The 14,269-nt window shown below is 37.8% G+C and overlaps 1 protein-coding gene across 2 annotated transcripts in view; it reads right to left on the bottom strand.

The window, feature by feature from the left end:
- The window catches only part of LOC120348523 (fibrillin-2-like), a 41,717-nt gene that overhangs the window by 21,552 nt on the left and 5,896 nt on the right, over window positions 1-14,269 (bottom strand). Inside the window, exons 2-22 of one of the 2 annotated variants that reach the window (XM_039418668.2) lie at window positions 12,081-12,172; window positions 11,614-11,724; window positions 11,283-11,381; window positions 10,798-10,893; window positions 10,182-10,367; window positions 9,738-9,863; window positions 9,260-9,379; window positions 8,477-8,659; window positions 8,048-8,275; window positions 6,643-6,780; window positions 5,922-6,050; window positions 5,401-5,526; window positions 4,805-4,905; window positions 4,391-4,535; window positions 3,826-3,984; window positions 3,051-3,212; window positions 2,736-2,852; window positions 2,221-2,340; window positions 1,774-1,914; window positions 1,028-1,204; window positions 348-578 (exon numbers count right to left, since the gene is read on the bottom strand). In XM_039418668.2, the coding sequence (XP_039274602.2) occupies window positions 348-578; window positions 1,028-1,204; window positions 1,774-1,914; window positions 2,221-2,340; window positions 2,736-2,852; window positions 3,051-3,212; window positions 3,826-3,984; window positions 4,391-4,535; window positions 4,805-4,905; window positions 5,401-5,526; window positions 5,922-6,050; window positions 6,643-6,780; window positions 8,048-8,275; window positions 8,477-8,659; window positions 9,260-9,379; window positions 9,738-9,863; window positions 10,182-10,367; window positions 10,798-10,893; window positions 11,283-11,381; window positions 11,614-11,724; window positions 12,081-12,172 (2,987 nt within the window). Of the gene's footprint in view, window positions 1-347; window positions 579-1,027; window positions 1,205-1,773; window positions 1,915-2,220; window positions 2,341-2,735; window positions 2,853-3,050; window positions 3,213-3,825; window positions 3,985-4,390; window positions 4,536-4,804; window positions 4,906-5,400; window positions 5,527-5,921; window positions 6,051-6,642; window positions 6,781-7,459; window positions 7,649-8,047; window positions 8,276-8,476; window positions 8,660-9,259; window positions 9,380-9,737; window positions 9,864-10,181; window positions 10,368-10,797; window positions 10,894-11,282; window positions 11,382-11,613; window positions 11,725-12,080; window positions 12,173-14,269 lie in introns of both variants that reach the window. The other variant, XM_039418669.2, reaches the window with a different exon arrangement.

The following is a 14,269-nucleotide window of genomic DNA, read 5'->3' as shown; positions in this document are numbered from 1 at the left end:
TGGGCCAAAGTTGGATGCAATTTGGATAGATGCTAATATTGCAAAACAAACACGACTTTTATACTGGCAACTCGTATTTCTCCAAACCACGAGATGATACAACAATCCATTTTCTATACCAATCATCGCCATCTATTCAATTTATTTTATTTCGTAGAATGTTATCAATTTATATTTATTAGCAATTCAGGATAAGCTTTGTTGAATATTAAGAAGCTTTCAACTGCCAAAAAAGAGACAAAACCTGGCATATATTCACAGAATAATGTTAATGTGAGAAATGGCGCTGGTTAAATAGGACCCTGGCGAGCCTATAGTATCGTCTATTATTTTCATATGTCGTTTACCTGTTGGTCCGAGTTTTCCGTCTGTGCCTCCGGTTTTGCCAAGCGGGCAAAGTTTATCGAATTCTGGAGTTCCTTCTACCGGGCATCCTTCACATGCATTGGAGTCATGACGCCAGCCTTGTCCCACGGTGCAGCAACAATCAGACTTTCGCATAACGGCACCGAAAGTTGGATTGCTACATTCGTTTGTGCTCTCTTCGAAATCCCAGAAGCAAGTTCCAACACGAATATCTGAAATTATAAATTATGTTAATGATTTTCATGCAGACCTACATGGAAAGCGATTAAACACGAAGGCAAAATTTGAAGTGAAATATCAAGTCCCATGGAACTCAGCCACAACAACAATTTTGCGAAACGATATTCGTGTCTAATTGCACCCTTGATTCCTTGGTATTTCAGTTTAGGCTCGTAAACTTGCTCGCAGCCTAGTTACAAAGCTCAAATATGCCGGGTTATCTTTTGGTGCTTGACATCATCACAACCACACAGACAAGTATTTTGTTTCGGCCATGTTCACGATAAGTCCATGCTGGTATATAAATGGGAAATGAGTAGAATCTAATAAAGTTCACAGATGTAATGAGATGCGATAAAAATGTGATTTAAATTGAAAAGCAGCTTGTTCAGAATATTGTTCCTGGCGAATATGAGGGGCACTTTAAAAGGAATGTTTCTACCTAGACAAACAGTTCTTGTTGCATCCAATGTGAGATGTTCTGGGCAGATGCATTGGAAGGAGCCCTCTGTTTCAATACATTCAGCAAGTGGATCGCAGGCCCCGTAAGAACATTCAGGGATGTCATCACATTCATCGGTAGCAACGTTGTACATGTATCCTTTCTGGCAACGGAGTTCTAAGACAAAAATGTCAAATGTTAGCAAACTAAAAATATGTCATTAGATCGATGACTGCATTGGACCTGCATTTTGTGATAGACATTGATACGAGCAAGTGTTTTAATAAAAAAGCATCAGCCAGGATTAACTGAAAATGATATAATTGTGAAATTGGTATAGTATAATAGAGTTGTATGTTTCGTAGGCTTCATAAATACTGACCATTGCTGAAGGCATATGTGAAAACGAATTCATCTGGGTTAGATACTTTGCATGTTTTCTTAGATCAATAGACCTCATTCAGGAATCGCCCCAAATATGGGACCAATAAAAACTCCTTCAACAGCTCGTATCGTTGCGTCATTTTTTGTATCACAGACATTATAACGCACTAAATCAGATGTTCTTTCAAACTTGCTATGAGTATTGACGGCCAGGACCTTGTTTTGAACCCTGGCACAACTTTGTGTGTGCATTATGTCAATTATTTCCGCACTACAAAAATTATTCGATAAATTTTATTTTAGACGCAATTTATGTCATGGGATATGACGTAATCAAGCATATATGCACGACCTCAACTTACCAATCTCAGTACATGGGATGCAATTCTTGTTGCCCCAAGCAACCCCAATGGAGTTACAGCAAGCCTCAGCAGTCAAAACTCTGAAGTTATCTGAGCAAGTATTGTTTTCATATGATTTCCAGCATTGTTGCATTTGAACGTCTGAAATATAATTGAAAGGTTAACGTCAGTGCTGTTATTGCATCTCATCGCACAATCAATGAACCCAAATATTTTTGTATTAATTTTATTTCAATTATAAATAAAAGTAGGGAATTGACACTATTGGTATAATAGGGGAAACTTTATGCCATGTACCTAAACCTTATGTTTCCATACCCTTTGTGATGAGCTTGTATATGTTAGCACGCAAAAACAGTGTCTCCAATAGGTTTAGCTAGAAAACTCTAAGTTGCCATCGTCGATAAGCTAAGACAGAATACTGTTTAATCTCGGACTCATACTTACTGTAGCAAGCCAGTCCATTTATGTCAAGCATGCTTCCTTCTTCGCATCGACATTCAAAGCTTCCAGGAAGATCAACACACTCTCCGTTGATGCAAGGGTTGGATTCACATTCAGGAATGTCTGCAAGTTTCGAAATGTTAGTTGTAGTAAGATAAGGAAAGCAATCACCTATGATATTGGACTATTCCAGTAATCTATTCCAGTGTCCTTTTGGTCAACTGTGAACTGCGGAGAATTGAACTCACAGAAACAGACTAGTTGTTATTTGGAATTAGGACATATTGATGATACAAACTATTGTCGCCGTCGTCTAAGAGTCAAAGCGGTCCCAAAGGATCATGACCATTCAAAACTTTAACAGTTCCTAATGTATAAGCAGCTTGTGTAGTTACTTTTGAAGATATAAAATACATTTTAAAAAAGTTTAAAGAAACCTCTTCCCTAGCTCAGATCTTGTTTATAAACGATCCAGCATTCCTTTTTTTAACAGTTTTCAAACCGAAACAAAGACATACCTTCGCAAACGTCTCCTTTAAGAACGAATCCGGGATCGCAAGTACAGACAAATGATCCTGGTGTATTCCTGCATTGTCCGTTACTACATTGCATGGATTCGCTGCATTCATCAATGTCTGTAGAAGATATTAAAACTATTTAGTAAAACGTAAACATACATATCTATCGCTAAATTAATTATATCCCGAGCTCGTATCTGTAGTTTCTTTAATTTCCAAATAAGAAATAATGGAAAATTTTCGTAGTTTCCAGAATACAACCTTAGATTTCAAATTTTGGCCTCCTTAAGATTATCAGCCACATAAAGTACTTACCAACGCAGGCTTTCTGATCAGCTGTCGGTAAAAACCCAGGATGGCATTCGCATCTGTAGTTGTTTCCTTCCATGTTAATACAGGCTCCATTGTCACAAGGTGAAGCGTGCATTGCACATATATTGTTGATGGTGACACCACTGCAGAGAACTCCGTGGTTTTCTGAAATAAAATAAAGTCAATAGTTTGTGCTATTAATTTGGTTTCTGCGTGACTTTTCTTTCTCCTATGACTTTGTGTCGGTGGATCCGTGAGCCTATAATGCAGTAGCATGAGGAAAAGATAACAATTCTACGTGGTTTTAGCGAATTTTCAAATCACTTGGAAAAAGTCAATAATTGCAGCCAAAATGAAAATTGGGACTTGGAAATTTAGCTGAGTCTTGTTGTCAGCCAGTCGTCTTACATAGATTGCCACCCGAATGGATATCGCAAGATTTGATACCTTCTAGCTAGACTGTCCCACTACCAACTACATGACCAGCGATATTGTACAGCAAATGGGAGGGCTCGAAACACTACGGCGTCCGGCTTTCAAAATGCATGCTGAACTTAATTTCGTGAGTTCATATTAAAATTTAACAAAAGGACTCTCTGGATCTGCAATTTTATATAGCATTGTTCTTATCGATGCGTATATTTTTATTGGGCAAATTCTGTGATGCCAGATAAAATAAAAGCCTTCGTTTTCAAATTCTGCTTGTGAATAGCAGAGTTCATGAACCGCAGACAAATGACATTAGGGAACCACATTTTTTATCACATCAAACACTCACCAGATCCTCTCTCCGGACAAGGTTCGCAATCATCCCAGGCGCTCATTCCTCCTGGCACCGCACAACAGCACTCAGCTCTCGTTGTCAATGCTGTCAGTGCATTTTCTGCATTACATTGTCCATTCCTTACATTTCGGAAGCAGTTGGCGACTCGAGACTCTGAAGAAGATAATATATTGATAACGCCATAATTTGGAGGTTTTGAATCAGGTCCGAATCATTGGAATTCAGAAAATTAACAAAACACAAAACATGAGCCATATGCTATACGGTTGATGCCATACAGGCTTTTTTGAATCAGTTAAGTTCTACAAATCTTGCAGAAAAAATGCTTTATTCAAGCAGCTGAATTCTTGATTTAGCTTTTTCTGGGAGTTAGTGGGTTGCCATAGTTAGGTTTGAATCTTCAGATATTGCGTTGCTCTTGATACGAAAAATCATATATACAAATAGCTCATGGGTTTCGAGTTCTGTTAAGGAATGCTCGACTATTTGAATTATAGTTAATTACATTAAGTTCGAATCTGTAAATCTAAGCAAGAAAGTAAATCTAAGTTAATCTTACCAAGTAAACAGCGTCTGCCTGATTCGTCCAGTTGTTGGAATCTATGGCAGTGGCATCTGAAGTCACCGATCAAATTCTCGCATTCTCCGTTGATGCAGGGTTTCTGCTTGCATTCGTCGATGTCTACGCAGTGTTTACCGTCGTGCTAAAGAAGAGAAACTCATAATTTCATTAATCGCAACACAACATTAACACAATTATTGGAGTAGAGATGGATATAAGGTCTAAATCCCCATATCAAATATACCGCTAATCAAATCATACCACGAAATTATACAGAATTAATTTGACTACAAAGCCAGATAGAGAAAGTCAATGTAACAACATAGTCATATTTATGGCAAACTGCGGTCTCTATCGCGGTTACCAGCCATAGAGCGATATACATGAATATTTTTACTGATGTGTACTTACTGTGATTTCAAAGCCATTATCACACATACACTCGAATCCACCATTCCTGTTGATACAAGATCCATGTTCACACATTCCTGTCGCCTCACATTCGTTCTCATCTGTGTGAGAAATGATTTTAAAGTGATTTTAGGGAACAGCAATATATATTGTTAATATAAGGAATTAATCAATTTTTTCATGACGCTCTAACGCTGCATAGGATTGTGGCGAAAATCGGCTACGCCGTTAACTTGAATACGGATTTCCATGTGTGTGCTCATGTGAGTTGGTGAGTCACGAAGAAGGCATACACATGTGATACAAGCCATATCATTGTGCAAATGCAAAGTAAGGTGGGCATATATGTGCTTTTCTTCTGGAACAGTGTGTCAATGACAGATGGGATTAGCACATAATAATACACTACTAATACGAAGAGGAATTGAATGAGGAGTAGTTCTTGGTAGAATGTTTCATGCTTCTGCGCCGTTGTGCAAATTGCAAAGTAAAGCGGACACATATTTGCTTTACTTCCGTAATCACAGGCCAGTGCTGTTTAAGTAGACAATCATGTTGAACCACTCTATGTGAAAAATAAAAAAATCTATTTTTACCTTTGCAGCTTCTCTTATCAGCAGATTCAACGAATCCTGGGTTGCACACACATCTGAATGCACCAATAATGTTGACGCATCTTCCAAATTCACATAGATCGTTATCTTCAACGCATTCGTCGTAGTCTGAAATTTTTTATTACGTAATTGAGTAATGTTAACTGTCAAGTGGCGCGCGAATAGCCGTACACAAAAGGCGACGTCAAAACGGTGGCGCTCTATCTCATTCCAAATTTTGATTTCGTTTAAATGAATGATTTAGGACAACAGGGATGCGCAAAATTCATCCTACAAGAAGGCAATTAATTGCTGTTTGCACAGAGTTTAAATTGTGAAAATGTCTTAATAAGCAAGCGCCATGCTGCGATAATTTTTGTCAATTTTTTGAGCCCACTGGCATTTCAGATGTTGTTCGTGACTTCAATTTCTACCGGGGCCGTACCATACTTATGCTAAATGACAAGTACGTAAATCTGCAATTCCATTTCTTCGTGAAAACTTAGACCTGAATCAAAACATACCTTCGCATGCCTGACGTGTGGCAGTTTGTCTGTAGCCTTCATCACAGCTGCAGATGAAGCTTCCGCGGTTGTTCACGCATCTCCCGTTCTCACAGAGACCTTCAGGGGCCTCTGCGCATTCGTCAATATCTGGGAATATAAACAAGAAGTGAAATGAATGTGTCTTCCGATCCTTGCAATTTACAACTCTTCAGAACTCTGCTTAATCCCCATCCGCAACCCAAACAATGAAAGCAAGCTTTAGATTTCAGTTTTGCAACCATACTACCCCGGAACGCATGGACTTTGCTTTCCCAGAAACTGCCGGAAAGGTTGTCATGGAAACGCTTCCCAATTGCTAGTTGGGGCCGTTTATAGTCAGAACTACGACGGTATCTGATCGTATTCGAACCTCTGACTTTCGCTCTATGATTTAGCAAATTTGCTAAATGTCATAAAATCATTTTGAATTAATATGACATCATTTGAAGGAATATTAAGGACCGGTGTCTGTCAACACAATTTCAGCATTACTTCTTTATTAAAAGGTGATTGAAACAACGTTGGATCATGTCGTGATTCATTGAGTGAGTAAGCAAGGCCAGACTTAAAAGATTCTCGTAGTTGCTTCTGACGTTTCAGTGATCGCTTGGGCCTTGTTCTTTGTTAAATGGAAAAACGCTACATGAAATACCAGAGAAAATGTTCTCTCCATGAAGTAACTATTTAGATCAGGACTTACCAATGCAACTTATCATGTCTTCTCCGTTTGCAAACCCGGGATCACAATGGCAGCTGTAACTTCCGATAGAGTTAACGCAAGTTCCATATAAGCCACAGATATCTCGTTCACTCATTCCGTCACCACATTCATTCTTATCTGTGATATAGATTACATAGTGAGTTGGTTTCAAATTTCGAGGTTGTGGTCATGGAAAAGATTCTGTAGCGTGTTAACATTTACTGAAGTCGTCGTCAGGCAAAGTCTTTTACAACATAACACTGTTCCCCAATTACTGCTCCTCACTTTATACATGAGAGTTTGGAGTAAGGAAATAACCTGGCTGGTTTTTCGTTAACTGTGGCTGAAAACCTATGTAAATATGTTTTCAGTGTCGTGAAGCATTAAAATTACAGTGGAATAAAGCGAATATAAAAATAAATATTCATGCCCTCAAAATTTTTCAATTTTGAGCAAATCAAGCAAAAAAAAACAGAAAATGTAAAACAATCACAACAACATGACGTTAAACAACACAGACAAATTTTACGTACGAGTCTAACAGTTTATTTCTTTATGTTAATAGTACTAGTACTTGCACAACCTCAGCGTTGCAGATTACACCGGTGTATTTTTTGAATTGCGCTCGTTTGTTTGAAATAAAATTACAAATAAATACATTTTATTTATTGTGGGGTTCCAATCATATTAGGATAGGATTTACATATTTAATCATTCGTTGCCAGTAGGAGAGCGTTTTAAATACAGTGAAATCATTGTTTCAGCCCAGGTCATCATGTGTGTTAGTATCACGGGGGAAAACATGTAATCACATTACCTACGCATCCTTTCATGTCTTCAGTGGGAGCAAAACCTTCGTTGCATCTACACTGATAACCTCCTGTAGCAGTGCCGACACATTCGCCGTTCTCACATGCTTGGACGCCCATGATTTGGCACATGAGATCGGGATCAGTGATGTCTCCTTTCCCATGACCAAGATCGGTACACTGGTGAATGAATTCCGCTGTTGCCACATATTGACCAATGTGTGCCGTTCGTGTATTCATGTGTGTGGCCAATTTTTTTTATTTATTTATTTACATTTTGATATAATATGTGACGTGATCCGAATTGTGACCCACAAAATTTCAAATTAATTTTGCATATATGTATATACATGTATGAGAAAATATGTAAAATCAATGATAGAGTACCATGTGCAATTGTTTCGAAGTTTAATAAAATATAACATAAATGATTATTCAAATACATGTTCGTGTGATGTATTTTTAGGTAATATTGTTTTGACAAAACGGAAACATTGTCCAAAATGTTTGTCCGTGCATTGAAGAACGCCCATTGTACATGCAAAAGAAACAAAAAACACACATTAGAAAACACACAGATTCACTCGTCGTCTCACCAACACAGGTTTTCGTGTTCTTATCTTGGATGTAGCCTTCATCACATTGACATTTCCAGCCACTAGAGATCGAAAGCACTTCAACACAAACACCCTTTCCACACGCGTCGAGATTTGAGGCGCATGGGTGACCCATGAGACTACTCAGTAACCCCGCGCCAACAAGCGGTGCCGGTCGGTCATAAATACCAAGCATGGTATCAGTTTGGCAGTCTCGGTCAAATTCAGCTGAATGCAATTTAATTGATTTATCCAATTTATAGGTCATTACTTGAATCTATAACTTCATTCAGCATAACCAAATTGGCTGGACAATGCGGGACCAGAAGTTTTATTAAACTGAACCAATTAACCAAAGAAAAAATCCAAATGAACGGGTTAAATTACTTGGTTCAGTCTCACTTTATTTACTCGGTGTACTGTACTTACGCGTTCCGAGAGTTGGGCAACGTTCTGGATTGCTGTTTGGAACTGCGAAGCATTTTCCGAGGGTTTCTTGTTCATGCTCTCCAACAGTAGAACAGCAGCATTCAGTTCTTCTGGTGAGCTGTGGAAGAGGTGTTGCGCACAATCCACTCTCAATTGAAGTGTAGCAGAATCCTGGTTTGTCGGCTGAAAACAAACATACAATATTTTAACAGCAATATTGAAAATTGTTGAATTTAAATAGTTCTTTTCATTTTTACGAAAATGTGCGTCCAATGTAAATATCCTCGAGGACCTCAACAGATGGAAATGTTTTGACAATATTCTAATGAGACGATCTAATGAGTTGTTTGATCCAGTGCAAATAAAATTTTGTAGAAATTGGAAAAAGAAAGAGACTGGCTGGTAGGAAGGGTTCGACTGAAGTCTCTTAATTACTCTATAGTCAGAATAGGATGTGACAGCGGCCAACGATAAATTAGCGCCATTTAATTGGGCGGATCATTTCCCGAGCCTATAACAAAGATTATAATTAGAAAATTCGGCGCTACCGAAGTATGTGCACCAAGATGGCGCAAACCTGAACCCGAACCAGGTACACATACTATGTTCAGGTTGTGCGCCATCGTGTTGTACATACTTCTGGAGGTCCGAAAATTTAGCGCCGGAAAATTTATTTTTTCAGTTTGGGGTTCAAATAAAGCTACTTTAAGACACAAAATGCGATAAGTAGCTAAAACTATTTACAGCCGCTCTTACTATTTCTAACATAGAAACATTACTTACATATACAGTACGTTTGGTCAGATGACAATAAATAATCAGGCGGACATTTGCACATGAAGCCTCCGACTGTGTTTGAGCATTCTCCATTCTCGCAGTATCCTTCAAGACATTCATCGATATCTAAAAAGATATATTAAACTTCAGGGCAGGATCTGACAGGTGGGGGTATACAGAAGCTTCAATGTAATTAAACATTTAATTGTCATTGTAGGCCATGAATATAATTCGGGTTGTATTAATGTAATAATACCAGTCCAATTCCTCTGTCAGATATAAGTTGAGAGCACTAAGATTTGAGTAAAGTTATTTAAATCAATCAAATGATTGGAAAACAAGTTCTGTTTACTCCGTTTTGTCAGAGTTCCATTTCAGACAGGCTTCCGTCATTCTCAGAAATCAATACTTCGAATTTGTTTCTAATCATCCAGTCTTGTATTCCAAAGGTTTACAAAAATTGACTCCAAGCACCACCACTCACCTTCGCACTTATGAAGTTTGTTATTGTAAACGTAACCATCGGCACATTCACATCTGAACGATCCATCAGTGTTGACGCATTCGCCGTCCTTGCAGAGTCCTGGGATCATCTGGCATTCGTTGATATCTGAGAAAAGAGAGAGTAATGCGGTTAAAGTAATACCGGTATCGCATATTTAGGAGCATTATGATCGTCTTATGACATTGATTGGAGGTACATGTATTGTGAAAGGTTTTTAGTCGTAGTTAATGTTAACAATTTATCCTTCACTTTATTTTGCTGTTATTATGCAGCTTTAAGTTAGTATAGAATAAATAAAACAAGAAATTATAAAACTAGTGGTGGGGCAATAGCAGTTTTTTCAGCAATTAAAAAATGATGGAATGGCATATTGAACAACTGGAATGATCAGTAAAAGGTCCGCAGTCGAGTATTTAATCTTACCTTCACAATGTGGAGGCATTCTTCCACGTGAGCAGTTTCCAGCTCTTGCGGGGCATTCTTCACAGGGGATTCCCCATCCTTGACCAATGGTGGCGCAGCAGATCTTTTTGTTGCAAGTTACGCCCTCGATCTGGTCCATGCATGTATCATTTGCACGAGTGAGGAAGCATGGTCCAACTCGGTAGTCTATAAAATTAAAAGTAATGTTAATTATTTGGGACTCTTTTCTGGACAAAAGTCGGTGAACACCGGCCGAAGTTTTTGGATTTCGCACAGATTATGATACTTCTTAACAAATGAATTAAATGCCAACAATACTATGATAATGTTACGTCACTATATTTAGACGCAAATCTCAAACACGTCATCGATTAATGACATAAGTCATTAGCAATAAGCTTTATTGAGTTGGTATTGTGTGAAATACACATTCACCTATGATTCACTAAATTATGACAGCATAGTGTGCTATTGTGAGACGGGACAGTTTGAACTACACATTCACGATGACGCCACTGATTGACAACGTTGTGATTTATTAACAAACGAATATATTAGCACAGTATAATATGTATAAAAGTACGCATTCCGAATTACTACAAAACACGTCGCGTACCTGTCTGGCATCTGTTTCCAGTGAATCCATATGTGCAGAGACATTTGTTCGGGCTGATGCATCTTCCGCCATTTTGGCATCCTGGTCCACAGATGGCTGTAAGTAGAAATGTCAAGTTAAACACGTGAAACATCAACGGTGAATGATTTAGTTGGTACTTTTTGGTGAATCTAATAAAGTTTAATTGTCTTAAAATAACATTTTTAAATGAGACTCACTATACCACCAACATCCTATTTCAGTATCAATGACTAGTATTTATTTATCTGAATGACTATATGCTTGCACAACGCTTTATGCACCCCCATAAATCTACATGGTTTTAGTAGCAGTTGGCATTTCAGTGCTTGCCTGCAACTTTGCAAAGAAATTTGTCTCTTTTACTTCTGGGTGTACGCGTGTGACTTAAAGACCAGCCAGGCCTTTGCGCACTATTTACTGTCATATTTTTTCACGCTATATAAGACAACAAAATAAATACTCACGCTGGGAGCAGTGGGCACCAGTGAAAGCGCCACTGCAAGCACATTCGTTGTTGACGCATTCTCCACCGTTCATGCAACGAAGTCCGCATCTCTGACCAGCTGCAAAACAATTTTTCGTTTTAGGAGATTTACTCATAAAAGTATTTTCCGTTATATGAGAATCTACAATTACTAGTTTGTAGAATAATATTTCCCCAATTACAGGTTAAATATTCCGTAAATCTGCAATATAAGGAATAACAAAAGTGTTAAAAAGCATCTTTATAAAGTACTGAACTCGTTCTGCGATACGGAATAAGGCAAGTCGAACACTTTAATATTTTTAACTTACTTCTGTATCTGGGTTCTGCTCCACAAGATGTCGCAATTGCACCATTTTGACAGATACATTTTTTAGGCTGAATGCACACACCGTCCCCGCATTGATTGGGATCACAAACAGCTGGAAAAAGTACATTTTATTACATCACTTAAAGACGAAGAGAAAGCACTGTTTTATTTTGAATGATATAGATACGCTTACAAATTTCTTTAAATTAAAATTTTAATTCTAAAAAAATTAATTAATCCTTTTTATTTCAACCTTTCCAAGATAAATTTGCTGATTTTTGACCAAACTGAATTAGTTGTGAAAAATGTTGTGAGCCCCTAGTTGCGAGTTTTTGTCTTATTTCTGTATGACAAGGTAATAAACAATACAAATATCCATGGTAGAGATATGACAAAAAGCAACCTAATCATATCACCGTGGGTGCTTGGTAAAGTCTACGTAACAGGAGCTTTCTCCATCTCTCTTACCTTGAATACATTTGTTCGATCCTACTAACGTCGTCCATCCGGGGCAACAGAAACTTTGACCATTTTCTTTACAAACGTGGGGTCCGACCATTCTGGAATAAGAACAAAGATCCGGTTAATACTAGCATACCAAACAAGTCCTTGATCAAGCTGACATTGTGAATACATATAGGCAATATGCAATCCCTAAATCATTTATTAAAATGTTGCAATATTAGTGAACAATGCAATTACTAGATAATGTTTTTGTGGCGTCACACTGGTATATTGGGTCTTATTACGTGACAGTCATCAACGGGAATGGAATCTTACTTAGTTCGTCGCAGATTCTGAACATTGCTTCGATTAGGAACGATGGTTCAGAACTATCAAGGTGATCTCGTTCGAATTGTTGTTATATAACCTTATTTGGATGATTTACAAGTTTTTATGATTATGGCAAGACAACCAGATTGGTGAGTAGACCAGATATACACTTTAATCGCTAGATTGATATCCTTCTTAACAGAATTTTGTCTAGTGGCATTACTGCATTCCGACAAGGCGAGATCGGGTATTGGAAAAGTAGACTACATACAATTTTCAGTTAAAATAATGATTGTAATGATTTTGGTAGGCTGTGCAGTGCCGAAAATTTTAAAGTCAAAGAACCGAACTTCTCGCCTTGTGAAGGGATGCTAGGAATGCAACCAATTGATATTCCGAACAACAGGTATTCCTTTTTGCTAGATATTACCCTACTACAATCTGTTTATTTTAGTTCTGATTCTAAAGTAAATTAAAGAAATCCAATTGACTCTCAAGTTTGTTTTTAAATTTTTTTCGTTGCAACCCTGATACGGTGCATTCAAAGGGTCGGTTTCCCCAACATCGTATTTGCAATATTATAAAGCAAACTTGCCGACAAAATATGCTAAAATGAGTCGATGCAGGGGATAAAATTAGATCCGGTTTCCTAACAAGTATCGGAACCCAAAATATTGCACAAAGAACCATATTTAGAGCGCTGTGCTATTATCGAGCATATGCAACGACCAAGCTTTCCTTCCAGTATCGGCCCAAGCTAAAAAATGGTATGGCCTTTCAAATCATTGATGAGTGATACGTATGGACTTGGCGAAATTTCAAAGTTTAAAAATTAAAATCTGTTTTTTTGCAAAACAAGCCTTTGACTTCCGACAAACACCAGCTTTCAGACATGCTCGTGGGACATAGATAGGCTCATTGGGACCATTCATAATTTCATTGTAACGTTTATAATAATTGGCCTTTTTGACAAACATACTGCTGCGAGTTATTAGTCCTGTCAGACAAGTTTAATAATGAGCGTTGTGGTGTACATAATTTACATACAAGAAAAAGCATATAGCAACCAGCCAATCACACATAAGCGCGTGGATTAACTTTTCATTAATATGTTTCTATCTAGTGACTTGCTTGGGCCGGCGAAACGACTCATATTCCTAACCAAGTCTGGAACTCAACATAATAGCCTTAAGCGCGGTAAATGCTGTGGCCCAATGGCCCGGGTATATGATTGTATACACGTGTACCTGCAGTAAGCAGAAACATTTTCATAAAGTTTGAATCAGCAACGATCTTGCCGATCATGAATTTTTGTGGCGCCAAAAAGGCAATCGATATGCAAAATACGTCATAATTCAAATTCAATTGAAACTCACGAACTTGGCGTGAGATAAGTGTCGCAGGTTACGTATCGTATGAATGCTATGAAAATTCTCATACTTTTAATTTTTGATAATCTTTAACTTGCATAGTAACAATTTTAAAAAATCTATCATTTCCATAATAAAATTATATAAACCTTGATAGTGTCTAAGAAGTAATTGAAAACCCCTCTAAACATTTCATAACAACAGTAACATAAAATAATACCCTTTATATAACAGTGTATTTTCTGTGAGTTAATGGAAGTGTATGCCGCAGCCTAGACATTCGGCTCCACAGAAAGTGATACCTGTGCATTACAAAACGCATATCGGCATTTTATTCACGTTTCTCGCAATTGAGTTTTATTGCCTTGTACCTGCGTGTCATTATTGCTTCTGCGTATGTTCATAATATTGCAAATGGGAAACTGCGTCACTAAACTTGGCCGAAACACACCACATGTTACGAAATATTCTATTCTGTGCTGATTTTCCAAAATTTCAACAATTATAGAAGTG

This window comes from Styela clava, chromosome 1, assembly GCF_964204865.1.
Source record: "Styela clava chromosome 1, kaStyClav1.hap1.2, whole genome shotgun sequence".
NCBI classification, from domain to species: Eukaryota; Metazoa; Chordata; class Ascidiacea; order Stolidobranchia; family Styelidae; genus Styela; species Styela clava.
This window is presented reverse-complemented; position numbering and strand designations above follow the sequence as displayed.